At 52.6% G+C, this 18,198-nt stretch overlaps 2 protein-coding genes across 5 annotated transcripts; one reads left to right on the top strand and one right to left on the bottom strand.

Annotated features, from left to right (window-relative positions):
- Positions 1 to 762: 762 nt before the first annotated feature.
- On the top strand, positions 763 to 3,957 carry Sh2d3a (SH2 domain containing 3A). The gene is given in 6 exon segments (XM_052191846.1): positions 763 to 869; positions 1,960 to 2,149; positions 2,235 to 2,346; positions 2,808 to 2,914; positions 2,916 to 2,973; positions 3,536 to 3,957. Coding segments are annotated over 6 exon segments (759 nt in total). The 3' UTR covers positions 3,721 to 3,957.
- Positions 3,941 to 17,983, bottom strand: Trip10 (thyroid hormone receptor interactor 10). 4 transcript variants are annotated; one of them, XM_052192689.1, is made up of 15 exons: positions 17,858 to 17,983; positions 16,574 to 16,689; positions 16,420 to 16,476; positions 14,094 to 14,241; positions 13,935 to 13,997; positions 13,240 to 13,344; positions 13,003 to 13,131; positions 12,204 to 12,350; positions 11,895 to 12,089; positions 10,308 to 10,475; positions 9,989 to 10,098; positions 5,954 to 6,086; positions 5,592 to 5,737; positions 5,335 to 5,456; positions 3,941 to 4,746 (listed from the first exon to the last, which is right to left on the bottom strand). In XM_052192689.1, the coding sequence occupies exons 1-15, from the start codon at positions 17,879 to 17,881 to the stop codon at positions 4,598 to 4,600; spliced, it is 1,812 nt and encodes a 603-aa protein (XP_052048649.1). In that variant the 5' UTR covers positions 17,882 to 17,983; the 3' UTR covers positions 3,941 to 4,597. The 4 variants fall into 4 exon arrangements, with proteins under 4 accessions (XP_052048649.1, XP_052048650.1, XP_052048647.1 ...); XM_052192690.1 differs by having other exon boundaries at positions 5,335 to 5,453; XM_052192687.1 differs by lacking the exon at positions 10,308 to 10,475 and having other exon boundaries at positions 4,210 to 4,746; positions 17,858 to 17,982.
- Positions 17,984 to 18,198: the final 215 nt, after the last annotated feature.

The raw sequence follows: 18,198 nt of genomic DNA, 5'->3' as shown, positions 1-18,198 counted from the left end.
GGCTCAACCCCCAGTGTGAATACCGCCAGTGTGAGATACTTAGGGCTGGGAGGTCACTCAGTGTCAGCGTACCTGCCTGAACCTAGGAGGCCCTGGGTTCAAACTCAGCACCACACACACACACACACACACACACACACACACACACACACATACACACACACACACACACACACACACACACACACACAAATTAGCTAAACATACTAGCTCACACCTTTAATCCCAACTCTCAGGAGGCAGGAAGGAACAGGCAGATCTCTGTAGTTTCCAAGCCAGTCTGGAAATACATAGATGGTTCCAGGCCAGCAAGGTCTATACAATGTGACCCTGTTTCAAACATATATGTTTAAGAACATTACATATCATATATACATGCATGCAAATATGCCCGCAGTTTAATTTATTGTATGCATTTAGTGTGTGTGTGTGTATGTGTGTGTGTGTGTGTTCATCTCATCTACCATGCCATTTGAGCAGTAATGCTCTTCATAACAGCCAGTGTAGAATCTTCGTAGATGGCCATCAGTACATAAATAGGAAGGACATGTGGATTCAAGAAGTAGAGGCAGGAGTTTAAGGACATCCTGGGCTACATTAGATTTTTATCTCTAGAAAACAACTGGAGAGGAATAAAAGGAATGTATAATGGAGTATCATGCAATTATAAAGAACAAAATATGTCATTTCAGGAAAACTGATGGGACTGGAGTTTGTTGTGTTAATTAAAATAAGCCAGACCAGCAAGGGTAAGACCTCGAAATGCAGGACTCATTGCTCCCATTCTCCAGCTGTGAAAGACTGAGACAGAGTGAACGTTCAGAGCTGGGCTCCGAGTTCTCCACCCAGAGCCCAGTCAAGCACTCCAGGTACAGACAGATGCCCTTGCCCGCCAGCCCTGGTACCCGGTCAGCTGTCCCGACAGGTGCTGACCCTGCAGGCTGGCGGGAAGACTCCCACGCTGATGTGAGAAATCCTTCATCATTTGGAGTCAGGGTCTGTTGGAAATAAGTGGGCTGGAGGACCAGAGACACCCTTGAAGTTTAGACACGAGGGAGCTCTGAGTCTCTGAACTGAAATCCTTTCCTGGGACACCACTGAGGATGGTGATAAGAAGGAGCAGAGGCCCCATACCCTCACTTAAAACAGACGGAGCTAAAGTGATTGGCCAGGAGCCAGACACGCTGGGTCCAGATCCTAGACTTACATTCTTTGGGTCTATGGACATGAATTTGACTTCTCTGAAACTCAGGTTCTAAAGCTATAGAGTGGAGATCAAAGAATTCCTCTCAAGTTTGGTGTGGTGCTACATCCTGTAATCCCAGCGTTCAGAAAGCAGAGGCGGGCAGATCTCTGTGAGTTAAAGGCCACCCTGGCCTACAGAGTGAGTTCCAGATCAGCCATGGCTATGACCCCCTGGCATCCTTATGCATGTGTGCATACCCACAAAGACACAGAAACACACACCTTCAAATTTAAAAATAGTATTCAGAATTCAGAACACTCCCAAAGTGTTGAAGGTTTGTCTTTGAGGCTGCAGACACGGGAAGGACTCCTCAGTTCCGGGGCTGAACCAGGAGCTGAAGTGGGCAGCCAGGAGCTCACATCTCATTCCCACCCCCTCTGCTGAGCCATCTTCTCTGCCCACACCTATAGCCCTCCTTGTCTCTGAAGCACCCCGCCTCTGGATCTGCCCTGCACGGGACAGGCAGTGGACCCACATTGCTGAAGGGTCTACCTCACCTAGGAACTATGACAGACAGTCTCAGAGCCTCTGATGGCCAGCTTCATGCAAAGGCTCCCTCCAAGCCACTCTGGTCACCCTCCCTGGCCTCTGAGCACCCCCCAACTGTCCTCATGGCCGTCACCGGACGTTGGAGGTGCTAGAGAGGTGAAGTGGGGGGCAGGGTAACTCCCTACCGTTTCCTACTGATGTTCTTCATTGTGGAGGTGACTAAGCGACCCACTGCCCGGCCTCCCCTCCCATCACAAACTCCCCTGCTGTTCCCAGACCCTCGTGCTAGGGCCCCTGGCAGAGCACACAGCCGCTCTGAAAGGCCCGGTGGAGTTGGCACTGGTGCTGAGGCCAGGAGCGGCAGGGGACCTGTTGGGACTGGCTGGGGTTATAGGTGCCCTGCTCATGCCCCAGGTGTGTTGGGAACAGAGATGGGGAGGAAGCCTGGGTGTGGGTGACAGGAAAGAGAGGATTCGGTGGGATCTGTCTCTGCATCCCCGTGTCCAGGTTCCAGAGCATCTGGCACCATCTACGAAGGAGCCGCACAGAGGCTGCGCTGGTCTTTGAACAAGAGTTAAAGCCTCTGATGCAGGCTCTGGATGGACGTACAGGTGGGAGGCCTTGACTGTGCCTTACCTGCCTTGGGCTGTTCCTAGTCGCCTCCCTCAGGCTTCTTCCCACCCCAGGTTCCTACTCGGCTCGTTGATCCCCTCTCTGCCCTAAGTTTTCCCCTTCCTCCCTTTTAGGCTTCCTACTCTAAGCCACTAGCCTGGCCTTTGCCATGTGTTCCTCCCTGGCCTAGCCTCCTTCCCAGATCTGGGCTCCCCCTCCCACTAGCCTTGCTTTAGGCCCCTCCCCTGCCATGTCGTCATCCTAGTCTTCCCCGCCCCTGTTCTGGGGGCCTAGACTCCTCCCTGGCCTCATGATTGGTCCCATCCTTCCTCAATCCTAAGCACCTCCCCTTCCCTAGGCTTTGCCTCTATCCCTGACCCCACCCCGCCTCCACAAGCCTTGTTCCACCTAGGCTCTGCCCTAAGCTGGGTTTCCAGCCCAGATCCTACTCTTCCCATAGTACCCTGCAACCCAGGAGAGGTGGCCTTGCCACATGCGGCACCGGCGGTGTGGCTGCTGGAGGGTGAGGAAACCTCTGGGCAGCTGCTGCGCACCCTGCTTGGGGCCCCGACAGGTGGCCCGCGATGCACCCCTGGTCTGCCGGGCAGCTGCCCAGTGCTCGCAAGGTAATAAGGGCCCCTTGGAGTCCTCTTAGGCCAAGCTTTCCAGTCTCATCCAGCTGGGACGCCACACCCCTGGGGAAAGGTCAAACTGCAGTCGTGACCGCCAAATATTGCTTCCCATAATGGACCACTGAGCCAGCAGCGCTATACCCGTGGGGTTTCACTCCAACCTCTGGCCTGGTAAGATCCCCTCTCAGACAATCATTGAGGTCCCCTCCAAGAAGACGCCTTTCCTAGTCAGAATCCCATTTCTTTCCTGGGCCCAACCCAACTTCTAAGACTCTTATTCCGGGTCATTTCTAAGACCTTAGATGTCTCCACCCTCTAAAGCAGCAAGCTGGGTAGACGAGCCCTTCAATCCCACCTCCAGGCATAGCCCGAAAGGCAGGGAGCTCTGCACTGTGCATCTAGACTGGCCACCTTTGTGCCCCACGGTTGTCCTGTAACCTGCTCTCCTGTAGAAATCCAGGGGTACCCTACCTCTGCTAACCCCTGCCCAGGCATTCTTCAACGGCCCCTATGCTCCTACCGGTCAAAGTTCTAAGCTTTGGTATGGGAGAGGCCTGAGCCACACCCCCAGAGCACCTGACTCTGCCTGCAGGATTCAGACCTAACCTAGGACTGTGGGAGGCACTGACCAACTTCCTGTGCAGCCTCCTGTGGGGAGCCCAGGCCGCCAGAGCTGACGGCCTACGTAAGTCTCATCACATCCCGAGCATCCTGTCCCAACAACTAGAAGCTCACGGCTGAGAGCCCATCCCCCACCCCTTTCATATTTGAGGGACTCCCAAGGAGGCTGCCCCCAGCTATTCAAGAGGCTATAAAATGAACTTGGTATCCAACACTCATCATGCCAGCACTTTGGAAACGCAGATGGGAAAATCATCTTTATAAATAAAGGCATCTTATATATAGGTCTGGTATCAAAGTTCAAATCTGACTCTACCTCTTGAATGCTGTGTGACTCCCAGCAAACCACCTGACCTCTCTGTGTGCTCTAGGGAAATGGAAGGTAGAAATGCCTGGTGTAGAGCACACGGTGATCACAAGCATGGGTTACATGCGCAGGGAGGGCTTGCCAGAGCACACCTAGGTTTGCCTCCGTTTATTCCACACGGGGCACATAGGAAAGGTGGCTTTTATCTCATTTCAACCTGAGCAGGGTACATGTATGATCGCCAGACTTGGCCAGAGGGGGCATAGGCTCCCATATTTGAGAGCTTTGGGAGCCGCTGTTCAAAACCAACTCCCGGGCCTCTGCACGAGCGTGCAGCGCTCAACTACCAAGCCACCTCTCCACAGAGACGCCCTCCGAAGGTCCATTCCTGATACTGGAGGTGCAGACTCCGAGAACTTTATATAATTATGTATACTTTTTAATATAAAACAAAACTTGGCCCAAGCTGAGCGGCAGGAAGAACGGTCTTAAATGACAAATATGTACAACCACGCAGGAAGCCGTGAGTGGGTCCCTGTAGGGTGACAGGTGAGGTGAACGAGGGACAGCAGGTTACACAGGTCTCAGCCAAAAGCCACGAGGGCGGGAATAAAGTGCAAGGTCCTGGGGGCCCCCTGTGGCCCAGAAGCAGCAGCTGACAGCCCTGCCCCTCACCCCCTCTGGTGGGGTTCAGTTGAGTGTGACTCGGAGGTAAGAGGTGGGTACGTAGCCCTCACCTCCCTGTTTCCTCCGGACCCGTGTCCAGCCATCACCCTTATCCTCCTCCATCAGACTGAGATCTTCCCCCTCAGACATGGAGACAGTTCCCTCGCTGGATCCTGTTGGGGAGTAGGGAGGGAGGAACAGGTCAGATCTGGTGAATCTGATTAGAAGTCACGGTTCCAAGTGACTGCCACATCCTCTGGTGTAAGGGTTAATACTGTCAGCTACAGGATCTGGGGTCTCCTCATCTCAGAGACAGACTTCTGGGATGTCTGAGAGGGAGCTTCTGGATTGTTTGAGTTTGGATGGGAAGCCCACCGAGGTGGGAAGCACCGTCCCACTGGTTGGGGTCCTGAACTAAATAAAAGGAAAAGCGAGAACCCATGAGGTAGATCTGTGGGTAGAGGTGCTTGCTGCCATGTTTGAAAGCCTGAGTTTGATCCCCAGGACATAGATGGAAGGAGGGAACCCAGTCCTGAGAGTCATCCTCTGACCTCTCTCACACACAAAATAAATAAAAATGGTTTAAAATGAGAAATAAACCCTTCCTTAAGTTGACTCTCCAAGTCCTTCCTTTGGCTGATACTGGGACTGAACGGAAGGCCTCACAAACTCTTCTCAAGTGCTCTCCCACTGAGCTACAGTCTTCAGACTAAGTTCCTTTTGTCAAAACAAAAACAATTTAACTTATGCTATAGGCCCACCTTCAAAATGGTAGATAGCCACACACTGGCCAATAGGGGATGCGGGCTCTTCAAAGTCCTCATCGAACTCAGTGTAGATGGGGGCGTCCTGGCCTTCTCCTGAAGGGGGCTCTTCTGAGCTGCTTGAGAAATGGAAAAAAGATGGGAGCATGACCCTCCAGGGTCTCTGAGCCACGCCCCTGGCCCTGGCTGGGAGATTCTGGACCAGTGCTATACCAAGCCCGTACCTCATCACTGCTTCTGCTTTCCCTACCTACCTGTCCTTATTATCCTGGGATCCACTGTTGCTGCTGCTGCTACTGTCAGGCGGGGCAGTAGTCGGGGGGTCCGGAGGCCGAGTGTGACGGCTTAGGCTGTCCCCTCGGTTACTAAGGACTCGACTTTCAGCTTCAGCTAACCAAGCCTAGGGTTGGTTGGAGATCACAGCATGAGTTCCAAAGCAAGGTTTTGAGGACATCACACTCTGGACTGGGGTCATTTCATGACATCACCCGTGCACACTCAAAATTTAGATGGTAGGCAGCTGGATTCCATCCCCCCAGCGCCTCCCTGTCCCCCACCCCACAGTGACTCATGCAGCTCCGCCTGCCACCAGGCCTCCCCAGGGCCTGCCTCTGACCTCATACTTCTGTACTTCCAGCTTCAGCCTCTCAATGTTGCCCAGGGTCTCTGCAATGCGGGGCTCTAAGCTGGCAGGGTCCCCCATTTGTGGTGTTTTCTCATATACATCTTTCATCTTCTTCAGGGCCTCCCTGAGACAGGACAGACAGACAGACAGGCAGGCAGACAGGAAGGAAGGAAGGAAAACGCACACTCTCATGACTTTCCAAGTAAAAAAACAGGCTCAAGGAGAGACAGGACTGTAGTGATGAAGACAGGTGTCCCTGTGTGCCTGTGCTGAGCTGGAGGACAGCAGATTTAACAAGGCCAACCCAGGCAACTTAGGGAGACCCTGTCTCAAAAAAATCAAAACAACACTCTAGTTGACACAGTGGGTAACCCAAGCCCATAAGAGGACCTGAGTTCAATCCCCAGTGCCCAGGTAAAAAGCCAGGCATGGTGCCATACACTTGTAATCCCAGCACTGGGGAGAGAAACAGAAAGATTAAACTGACCAGCCACTCTAGTTAAATCTGAGCTGCAGATCAGTTAAAGACCCTGTCTTAAAAAAACAAAGGTGACAGGGGAGATGGCTTTGTGGGTAAGAACACTTGCTGTACCCAGCCTAAGGACATGAGTTTGAATCCCCAGCACCCATGTAAAACTCTGGGTGCAGCTCCCATAGGTGCCTATAACTCAAGTGCTGTGCAGGAGAGAGATAGGAAGAGACAAGGACCTGGACCTCCTGGCCATGAGACCAGCGGCTGGTTCAGCAAGAGACCTTATCTCAAGGGAATGAGCTAGAGAGATAGAGCAGCCACCAGCGAGACCCTCTGACCTCCACGTGCACGGCTACACACGCACAGACACACACAGCCTGCATACACACCCACAGGGGAAACCGCCTGGACCCGAGGGACAACACTCAAGGCTGGCCCGTGGACACACACAAGCCTGACTGACCACACAGGTGAAATAAATAAACAAGCCAGGCACGGTAGGAGACTAAAGCGCCAAGGCAACCTGAAAGGTTAGCAAGACTTTTCTCAAAATAAAATATAAAAATAAGGGCCAGCGAGATGGCTCAGCAGATAAAAGCACCTGCAACAAAGTCTAACGCCCTGAGCTCCATCCCTGGGCCCCACATCATGGAAAGAGAGAACCAACTCCAGCGAGCTGGCCTCTGACATCTGCATAGGAACCATGGCCTGGGTATGGCACACACAAAATAAGAGAATGAATAAAAACACGATAAAAAAATAAAGTAAATAAACGGAAAAGCCAGCCTTGTTCACTCTCAGCAGGCAGATGCTTCACTCTGCTAACACCCCAGGCTGCACGCAGTCCCAAGCATGGCTTCTGTCCCATGATTTCCATGCTGTGGAGAAGGCCACATGTGAGCAGCCAAATAGAATTTGGCCGGCCACCTGCTAACGAGTGGCAAGCGTCACTCGTGTTACATAAGGAGGCTGGGCAGAGGAGTTTGTTGCTTGGAAAGAATGACTAAAGATTTTCTTGTCCTTTTAAATCTGGCAGATTTTCCAGGCTAATATTTTGTGTTTCAGCATTAGATAACTCTCCTTTTCCTCCTATCAAGACAGTGACTCAGACTGACTGAGCTCCCGATGGTGATCAGACAGACAGTGAGCTGTCTTGGCATTAATTGGGTCGGGCTCTATGGGTTGGGCATTTTGTTTATTTTGCAGTCTACTAAAAACTTTGAAACTGAGCCTAGATACCAGTTTGTCATTCCAGCTACTTGGGAAACTAAAGCAGAAGGATTCAGAGTTCCAGACTGGCCTAGGCAATTTACCCAGACCTAGTCTCAAAATAAGAATTATAAAGAAAGAAAGAAAGAAAGAAAGAAAGAAAGAAAGAAAGAAAGAAAGAAAGAAAGAAAGAAAGAAAGAAAGAAAGAAAGAAAGAAAGAAAGAAAGAAAGAAAGCCGGGTGGTAGTGGTACACACCTTTAACCCCAGCGCTCAGGAAACAGAGGCAAGTAGGTCTATGAAGTTCGAGGCCAGCTTGGTGTATGGAGCAAGTTCTAGGACAGCCAGGGCTACACAAAGTAACCCTGTCTTGGGGTGGACATAGGGAGTTAAAAAAAAGAAGAGAGGCCTGGGGGCATGGTCAGGGGTAGAGTCCTTGTCAAGAGTCCCCCAGTGAGAAGCTGGGGACATGGTCAGGAGTGTAACGGCCCCTCACGTCCCCTACTCCCTAGAATCTGCCAGTGCACCTAGCCCACAGAGGACAATCCTGTCTTAGAAACTATAATCAACAGTTTGTTGTGGCAAAATATGTATTACCATAAGCTGGTTATTCTTTAATTTATCTATTTGCTTCTTTATTTCTTATCACACATGCCTATGTGTACACATACATGTACACATACATGTACACATACATGCCACTACACCTGTTTGGAATGGGTTCTCTCCTTCCACCATCCGAGATCAAACTCAGGTCTTCAGGCTTGCGTGGCAAATGCCCTTAGCCACTGAGTCAGGTCACTGAGGGGACAGTAATTTTCTTGTCCTTTGCTCAGTGATGTGTGGAAAGAGACTGCACAAGGGCTCACAGATTCTATCCGCTAGACTGACTTACAGGAAATGAAAAATAAAGGACTCTTCCCAGCTTTTAAGCTTTTGTTCTTCACTGCTATTGTTTCAAGACAGTGTCTCAAGAAGCCCAGGCTGGCTTCGAACATAGGATCTTCCTGCCTCTGGCTCTAGAACGCTGACATTACAGACCGGGGCTATCACACCCAGCGGTGTGGCAGGAATCTCCTTTAAAACCATCAGACGTGGCTAAGGAGATGGCTGCAGTCAACAGTGTTCACTGCACAGGCACAAGGCAGGATTTCGATTCCCAGTTCCACTGTTCAAAGCCAGGCGTGAGACCTCGTATTTATAATCCCAGCACCAGGTGGGTGGTCTCCTTGGCCAATCATCCTAGGCCACTCAACAAGTCTAGGTCCCAGTGAGAGGGACCCCCCCAAAAAAGTCAAGTGAAGCCAGTGTAGTGGTGCACATCTTTAATACCATCACTTGACATCACTGTGCCTTCAAGACCAGCCTGGTCTATATAGTGAGTTCCAGGCCAGCAGGGCCACGTAGTGAGACCTAGTCGAGGCCCAAGGCCTCAGACTATTACTGATACTATGATGTGCTTACAAACAGGAGCTTAGCATGACTGCCCTCTGAAAGACCCAATAAGCAGCTGAAAGAGTCAGATGCAGATATTTACCAATGGACAGAAGCTGCTGGCCCCTGTGGCTGAATTAGGGAAAAGCTGGAAGAAGCTGAGGAGGAGGCTGACCAGCAGTCTCAACAAACCTGGACCCCTGAGATTGCTCTCACACTGAGCCACCAACCAGGCAGCACACACCAGCTGGTATGAGGCCCCCAACACATATACAGCAGACAACTGCCTGGTTTTGACTCACTGAGAGAAGATGCACCTAATCCTAAAGAGATCTGAGGCCCCAGAGAGTGGAGAGGTCTGTTGGGGTGGGAGTGAGGAGGTGGGGACACCCTCTTGGAGAGGGATGGGGGAGGGATGGGATGTGGAACTGAGGGTGGACCGGGACAGAGATAAAGACTGGACTGTAAAAACAGATTAAAGAATAAAATAATAACAATAATAAACGCTTAATATTTTGTTTTAAAAAAATTTGTAAGCAAAAACAGAAAAACAAAAAGGACAAGGTATGAGAATCAGAGTTCTGATTCCTGCATCCATGTAGAAAGTTGGGTATACGCCACACACCACCTGCAACCTTGGTAGGCAGAAACTGGATATCTAGAGCTTGCTGACTGTCAGCCTAGCCAAAAAGACCCAAAGACCCTGTCTCACAGAAAGAGAATGAGGAAAGAGGAGGCTGACCTCCACCCATGACCTTCAGAGCCCAGCCTGTATTGGCAAAAGACCTGTGTACCATTGAAACCTGGTAGCACAGGGATGAGGCCCTCGGGAAGTCAGGCCAGCGCTCTACTGAGGAGGATATCCTAGTGTTCTACATTCAGCTCCAGGCTCCTCCAGCCTCTCATGCCCACCTCTGGTCCTCCTCCTTCTGCAACTCTCGGTTCCGCTCTTCCAACTGTTGCTGGAGTCGCTTTCTCTGCTGCTCTGGGGGCAGGTGACTGAAATCTTCGGTGACCACGGTCTACAAGGTGAGAGAGAGTCTGAGTCCAGGATTTGCGACCCTATGTTTCCCAAGAGCCTCTCTTACTCCTGAGATACAGACAGGTCCACCTTCCTCCCCTAGCAGGGATTTTAGGGAGTGAGGCCATGCAGAGAGCAAAGCTGGAATCTGGGGGGACCCAGCAGGCGGCAGGAAAGAGCCCAGGGTCCCACCATCCGGCCTCGACTTACCCCACGGCCGCCTCGGAGGCTGCGGAAGGATGCTAGCCGCGGTTTGACCGACTTACTGATCTCACTCAGTATGGCCAAGGGGTCGCGGCCAGTACGGGGGGATGAGGGTCCATCAGACAGTGTGGAGGGTAGGTGACCCCCCAGAAGGGACAGGGATGGGGGACGCGGCTAACAGTGGGAGCCAGGGAAGGGGGGATCAGGTATGGAGGCGTGAGGATGTAGTCGGAGAAGGATGGACGAACAGGACACAGGAAACAGGAAAAACAAAATGGAGAAAGAGGGAAAAATAATGATAAGAAAACCACAACTGAATGATAAGGTCACACAGAAAACACCTATAAAAGCAACAACAGAAGATTTGGGAGGTGCCAGAGAAGACAAGGGAAGGGGCGTCATGGCCGGCAAGAGGGCTCAGCAGGGAAAGGGAGTTGTGCCAAGCCCCGAGTTCCACCCCCAGCACCCACAGGACAGAAGGAGAAAACTGAGCCCCATAAGCTATCGTCTGGCCTCTATACACCCCACAACACAAAAATCTAATAAATTAAAGACTGAGAGGAAGGTGCCAGTCACTTCCCAAGCCTTCTCTGTCCCTTGAGTCTTAGGGACTCATATAGCGCACCTGAGACACCTGCCAGGCTTTCTGCGCTGACAGTCTAGAAGGTAGGACGCAGGACAGAAGTAAAGGCTGGGGACAAAGCGATGGCTCAGTACGAAAAGATGCTTGCCCCCTCCAAGCACGAGGACCTGAGTTTGATCCCTAGGACTGAGGAGAGGCGTGAGTCCTGAAAGTCCTTCTGTGACAGCTGCATGTGCACGGGCACGCACACATACGCATAACAGACATAAATAAATAAAGGTAATAATTTTTTTTTTTTTAAAGAATCAGGGTGGCCAGACACATACACAGGCTAAGGGGGACAGACAAGGAGATGAGAGGGGGGAGACATCAGTGCTTGCCTACTACGCAGAGTCCAAGTTCAAGAGAGGAGGGGTGGCGGGCGGAAGGGGGGATGGCGGGTAGAAGGGGGGATGGCGGGCGGAAGGGGGGATGGCGGGAGGAAGGAGGGGTGTCAGGTGTCAGGTAAGAGGAGTCTAAGTTAAACGGATGGAAAAGAAGAAAAAACACAGCTGTGAGGAAGAACTAAAACAAAGAGTGACTGTGGAAGGGAAAACCAAGGGGTGTTAAGGTATATGCTGGACCCTAAAAGTCAAATTCCCAAGGAGAAAATGCACAGGAAGTGGAGGGTCCCCCAAAACATAGAGGATGGAGATAGGGAAGGATGACTACCAGGGATTGCAGGACAATGTCACAGCTGTCAGGCTAACAGGAGCTCTTCAAGGGACTTAGGATGCCCAGGCCGCCAACCCTGTCCCCTCCATGCTCAAAGGGACTCCAAAGCCCTCCAAAGTGGGCTCTCAGGCCTGCCTTCCTCTGTTTCCTTCTCTCCAGCCTGGGCCCACAGCCAAGAGGAAAATTCCTGCCCCAGGACTCAGCATTCCATGTGGCTGGAGCTGATTCAATGAGGACCTCGGCTGACTGTCCCCCGCCTTCCAACCACTCCTCACCCCAAGAGCTCCGGACCCCACCTTATTCTTTTTCCCGAACGGCCAACGCTTGGCACGGCTTCGGCTGGAGGCTGCTCGGAGCTCAGGCCTGCCATCCGGGGTGCCCAGGCTGCTGTCCGAAGGCGCTCGGTTCATAACTTGGCTGAAGTCTTCGAATTCCAAGTCACCGGGGCGGGCGAACCCTGACTTGTGTAATTCGATGAGGACCTGTGAGTCCTTTGGGAAGGGACAGGGAGTGAATGGCCACCTGCGGCTAGTTTAAGAATCTTGTTGGGGAGCCGCCTCCCTTAGCCCACACCTCATCCCCCTGGGCTCATGCTGAGGACCCACGTTCTTAGCATCCACGGACTCGGCAGCCACCTTCATGCCCTCTAAGCATTTGCCAATGATGGGAACCACCTGCAGTTCAGCCTCAGACAAGAGCCCATACCCAGCCCCCAGGCGGGTGGCCCGGCGCTCGTCCATGTCCTGTAGCTTCTGGAGAGCAGAGGAGAGCACACAGGGTAAGTCACCCCTGCAAACACCTCCAAGCTGAAGCCATCAGCCCTCAAGCCCGGCTTGATAGAGAAGACAGACTCAGATCTGCCCTCGTGACCCCAGGAGCAGGCGTGGAGATGCAGGCAGGGCCAGGAGTGTTTGTGAGCAGACCCAGGAGCTCAGAAAAGTCTTCTCAAAGGACGTTACAAGAGACAGAGCCTGAATAAAGAATACATGGAATAGAGTCGATCCTGACACCAGGCTTGGGACGGAGAGCGGGGAAGAAGGTTGGGGAAATCTGAGCCCTGGGGCTCGTCAGAGTCAGGGCTTAAAGGAAGAATAGAGCTTCAAAATCAAAGAACGAGTCTCTTCCTCTCTTCCTTCCGTCTATCTCTCCACTCCTTTCCCACTCCTTCCTTCCTTCCTTTCCTAAGACAGGGTCTCTCTATTAAGCCGTGTCTCTCCTGGAACTCGCTATGTAAAACCAAGCTGGCTCAGAAACGTCTGCCATCCTCCCGCCTCTGCCTCCAGAACGCTGCGGCAACAGGCACTCTTTCAGTCTAGGAGTAAGGACACAGGAGCTGGGATTCTAACACCCGAGTGGGAGCTAACGAACTCGGAGGGGCGTTGTCAACCAGCTCGGTGCACGCACATCGAATATCTGGGGCATCTGCGAGAAGTAGAAGTGCGCCTGGTCGCGGTTGAAGCGCTGCAGCTGGGCCGCGTACTCGTTCTTGCTTTCTTCTGCCATGTGGTTCCGAAGGTGAGCCTGCTGCTTGGCCTGGGCAGTGGGGCGGCGGGGCAGAGGTCAGAGGTCACGTGAGGTCAGGTGCTGGCCTCACCACACTCAGATGGCACAGGCCTGTCACGGACCTCACCCTATACACACCTTCTCCACATCTGCCTTGGTGGCATTAATGTCCTGATCCAGCCGCTCGGCAGTGTGAGCTGCTTTCTCGGCCTCCCGGCAGTCTCGTTCAAACTTCCGCTTACTCTACGCAGGAGACAAAAGTGAAGGCTCTGCCTTCCCCCAGTAGCAGAGTGGGCTGTGCATCAGCCAACTATGTGGGTGGCACACAACATCAGTCACCCCAACACCAGGAGACAGGATGATTAAGACTTCAAGGACAACCTGGACCACCACATGAGACTTCTGTCTCAAAAAACAAAACAGAACCAAGGTGCTGGCCAAGAAAGGCGAGCTACCTGAGTTCAGTCCGCAGAAACTCCTGAGATGGAAGGAGAAAACGACTCCAGAACTGTCTTGTACTCATACAAGCACCTCATGGTGTGCAAATGCCCCCCCTACACACACTCACACACACACACACACACACACACTCACTCACACACAAACTCACACACTCACACACACACACACACACACACACACAAGTTAAATGGGGCTACTCCAGATGCCACCTCAAAATAAAAGGTGTAGACACAGTAGGTGTGCTGAGTACCCCACAGGGAGAGGGGGGCTCTGGTCCTGGCTCTATGGATAAGCAGGCACACAGCCCCAGCTCTTCTGGGCCTGAGCTATCAGCTGCCCCCCCCCCCCCACACACACACACACACACTCACATTCTCCAGCTGTTTAAAGCCATTTTCCAGCTGCTGCTGGGCCCGGCGGCCTTCCTGGAAGTGCTGTGCAAACAAATGGGAGAGGCTCAGTGAGGGTCCAACAGGGTCCTCGGCGAGCATGGGTGGCGGGGGGGGGGGGTGGGGGGGTGTGTGTCTCACCATCTTCCTCTCCTGCTTCATCTCCTGGGAATACTTAGCCAGCTCCAGACACACCCGGATGCCAAGGCTCTCGGCCACCAGCTCTCGCTGGCCCGCGAAATCGTTGACCTCCTGGAGAAGCTGGACAAAGGACTGCTGCTGGCTGAACCTGGCAGAAGGAGACGCTTTTAGAGTTCAGGACCAAAGACTGACCTGTGTGAACCCAGCCCGGCACAGTGACACAGGCCTGGCATCCCAGGGCGGGGCACGGGGGTGGAGAATTTAATGCCAGCCTTGTCTACACAGTGAGTTCGAGGTCTGCCTTTGCTACCTGAGACCCTGGAAAGAGGAAAAACTGGGGGGGGGGGGGGGGGGAGAAAGGCAGAAGGAAGAAAAAGAGACAAAGGAAGGAGAAAGCAAAAGGAAAGTACAGAATGAAGTCTTGAGCTACATCCGTTCACAAGTCCGTGTCCCTAACTTCCAGCCCTTAATTCAGAAGCATTTTGCAAATCAAGTTTTTGGAGGAACGATGCTGTAACATCTGTACTGTTGCTGTGTGAGGAGGGAGCTCGCTCTGTAGCTCATGCCAGCCCGTATCTCTCTTTCTGTCTCTGCCTGCTGAGTGATGGAATTAAAGTTGTTAAGCCACCATGCTCAGCCTTTTTGACGTCTTCTATGAGTCATTCCCTGGCTAGTGACAGAATACTAGAATCAAGTGTTTGTTTAGGTTTTGAAGCAGAGCCCAGCTACATAGCCCAGGCTAGCCCAGACCCCTTGCTCTTCCTGCCTCGGCTTCCTGGCTGCAGAGACCACAGACCTAAACCACTATGCTTAGCTCCTGCATCAAATTTTAGAGGTGTGAATGCAGTCATCCTTCAGTAGCCATGGCAACCATTTCTAGGGTACTTAGAGGGTACCAAAATAAAGGATGCTCAAGCCCTTCTCTACAACAGCAGGATTGGCACAGGGTCTGTGCTGCTGGCCCAGACCCTCTCAAGATGACTCAGGACTCCTCTGCAATGTAAACACTATACACTTAATCCAAATTGTCTGGATTAGAGAACAATGGCCAAAAAGTCTGCCTATGTTCCAGAAAGAAACGACTTTGTTGGAGTGTCTTCAGTCCTCGAGCTGGGGCTAGAGGCACTGAGTGGTAGAGTGCCTAGATCTATCCCAGCACCCTGGAGGCTGAGGTGGGAGATCCGGAGTTTGTGGTCACCCTGGGCTATAGAGCAAGTCTGAGGCCAGCTTGGGCTACATGAGACCACACACACACACACACACACACACACACACACACACACACACACGAGTACTCACTTTTTTCCAATCCTAGGACACCCTGGAGTATCATTCACATCAAACCACCAATTGAAACCAGATATCCCAAACAAACAACCATCTCAATTTCTGGAGCTTTTTGGAGTAAAACTTTTATTTATGTATTTATTCAAAATACAGTCTCACTAAGCAGCCCAAGGTGGCCCAGAACTCACAACCTTCCAGTCTGGACCATCATACCCAGCTCACCTTTTAGATTTTAAAGGGAAGGTTTAGAATGAAGTTTAAAGTTTCTGGAAATAACTACAGACTGGCTACCAGTTTGTTTAGAATTTTGAGACAGGGTGGCATATAGCCCAGTACCTCCAAACTAACTCCATAGCTGAGGCTAGCCTTGAACCAACCCGAGAGTACTAGGATGCCAGGCATGCACCAACATACTCAGCTTTGAGACATACAAACTCAGTTCTTCTTTGAACACACAAGATAGAGTAGTAAGTTCTGCCATCACACCCACTTTACAGAGGAAAACAGAGGCAATCAAAGTCACAGATACATTCTAGCTCCTGGGTTAAGAGACCAGTCCTGGCTAGAGAGAGTAACAGGTCAACAAAAAAAACCTTATCTCAAAGATAAAAACCAGGGTCAGTGACCGGGTTTAACAGGTAAAGGTGCCTGTGGCTAAACATGAAGCCTAGAATTCGATCCCTGGGATCAGCATGGAGAGAGGCAAGAACTGATTCCTTCAAACTGTCCTCGACTTCCACAAGTGTTCTGTGGATAAGTGGGTGAAACTCACTCTCCAAAATATATAAATAATAAGTAAAAAGCCCCCAAAAAACTCAACTACAGCACATGAGGGAAAGTAGAAGCTAAGAATTTAAAAACCAAAAAAGGCTCTCTGCTGGAAGTGAGTAAATTCCACCTTAGGTCATCCAGACTCCTAAGGGGAGGTGGAACTGGAGGTGTGAGGTGGGGTGGCCTCTGGGAAGGTGAGAGACCTACACCTCCAGCCCCAGCCCCAGCCCCACTCCCCACCCCCCACAGAGTCTTATCCCATTCTTACTTGACTTCGGGGTCATCTTTGGTAGGTCTCTTGGGAAGATACTTTTTCACCAGGCTCCTAAGGGTGGGGACAGAGGCAGGAAGGCTGAGAATTCGGCCCTCCTGTGGTCTCCCCGAGGAGTCCCAGAGCAGGGAGCACCCTCTCTCCTGCTCACCGGAGTTGCTTGGCATAAGCCTGCTCCACCTCGGCGCGCTCTTTCACGAACTTCACGTATTTGTCCAACAGATCCAGCCCCCACTGCGTGTGGCGTTCCAGCACCTCAAACTGATCCTGGTTGCAGGAGCGTGATTAGGGAACGTTAGGGTCACCTGGGTAGGGGGCACCGAAGTCCCAGCGACCCGGAACAGCGGAGATGGGGTGGGGTGGACAACCTCGGGGCTTAGCGGCTCCAGCAAGGGCTGGCTGGCTTCCCTAGGCGCCGCCCCGGCGTGGCGCAGGGGAGGCAGGAAGCTGGCGGGAACCCCCATCTCCTCCTCCAGGGAAGGGCCTAGGCAACAGGGCCAGGGCCCCAAACCCGACAGCGGGGTCTCTCGGAGTCGGGGTGGCCAGCAAGGGTGTAGAAGGAGGCTAAACCACTCCAGCTCCCCCCATCCTCTAATCCCCTCCAAATTCCAAAAAATCAAGACGGCTTGGCACAAAAGCCAGGCACAGAAGGGATGAGTTTGTGTAGCTCAAAGAGCGTGGAAGCAGGGTCGGAGGACCTCTATGGCCAAGTTTCCCCATTTGCCAAGATCTCTGGGAATCCTCAGTTGAGTGACTCAGTTTCCCCTGCTTCTGAGATGCCTCCACTATAGTGGCTCACCCTAACTATATCCGAAGATTCCACCGCCTCCAGAAAGAGGAGGGGTCAATAGTCTGACAAGGATTCAAGGAAACTTCTAGGGCTTCCTGGGTGAGGTTAAGAGGCGGGTAAGGGGTGGCTCCGCCCAGCGCCCGGGGCCGAGTCCTGTAGCCCCTTCCCCTCCCCCTCAGCGTCCCAATTGTAAACCGGGAAAGGGACCCGGTAAGGCCCCACGTGGGACAGAAGGTGACCAAAGGGCCCCCTCCCCCTCCGAGCAGGGCAGGCGGGCGACGGGCAGGGACCCAGGGGCCGTAAGATTAGCCTCCAAGCCAGGCCAGAGCGCTCAAAATAGGTGACCTCGCCCAGCTGTCCCCCCTCCCTGGCCTGGTCCAGGGACTTCTTCAGATGGTCTTACTCTCAACTCTGTGCCTCAGTTTCCCTATGCCGGTCCAGGGCAAAGTCTCTCTAGGGCTCTCAGGGTGTCTTGAAAGTCCCAAAGGAACTTTTGAGAGAGTGCGGAGGGCAGAGGGCGGGGAAGCAAGGAATCAGCTGCAGGGGAAAGCGTGGAGTCCGGGCTAAGGTACTTCGGGGACAAAGAGCGGAGAAGCCAGGACCCCGGCAAGGGAGAACCATTAGAGATGGGGGGAAAAGACTCACCCACAACTCGGTACCCCAATCCATGCTGTTCTTGCCGCCGAGGACGCCACCGCCTCCTGCCCGGGTCTCAGCCGCCCTCCACCGGAGACTCAGCCCCAGGGCAGTGTGCCCAGTCTCGCCCCGCCCCGCCTCTAGGCCACGCCCACCAACCTAGACTACCACGCCCCTTCGTACCTTACCACGCCTCTGCTCTGCCAAACCCCCTGGGGGGGAAGCTGAGGGCGGAGCACTCAACTGATGCTCCGCCCCTATTAAAGGGCCATGAAACCCCTTAAAGGACACCTCGATTTATTTTTTGAATTTGTACTCCATGTTATTCTCCTCTGCCATCCCAAACTATT

This window comes from Apodemus sylvaticus, chromosome 9 (assembly GCF_947179515.1).
Source record: "Apodemus sylvaticus chromosome 9, mApoSyl1.1, whole genome shotgun sequence".
Lineage (NCBI taxonomy): Eukaryota > Metazoa > Chordata > Mammalia > Rodentia > Muridae > Apodemus > Apodemus sylvaticus.
The sequence above is the reverse complement of the archived record's forward strand: the minus strand, read 5'-3'. Positions and strand labels throughout refer to the sequence as shown.

What these genes read in the sequence shown, in the direction of transcription:
- Trip10 (XM_052192689.1), bottom strand. Translation starts at nt 17,881, where the DNA reads ATGGATTGGGGTACCGAGTTGTGG. An exon ending in CGTTCGGGAAAAAGAATAAG is followed by an intron (nt 10,476 to 11,894) that starts GTGGGGTCCGGA and finishes TCCCACTGTTAG; the next exon opens with CCGCGTCCCCCATCCCTGTC. An exon ending in GGCTATCTACCATTTTGAAG is followed by an intron (nt 4,747 to 5,334) that starts GTGGGCCTATAG and finishes ACTCCCCAACAG; the next exon opens with GATCCAGCGAGGGAACTGTC.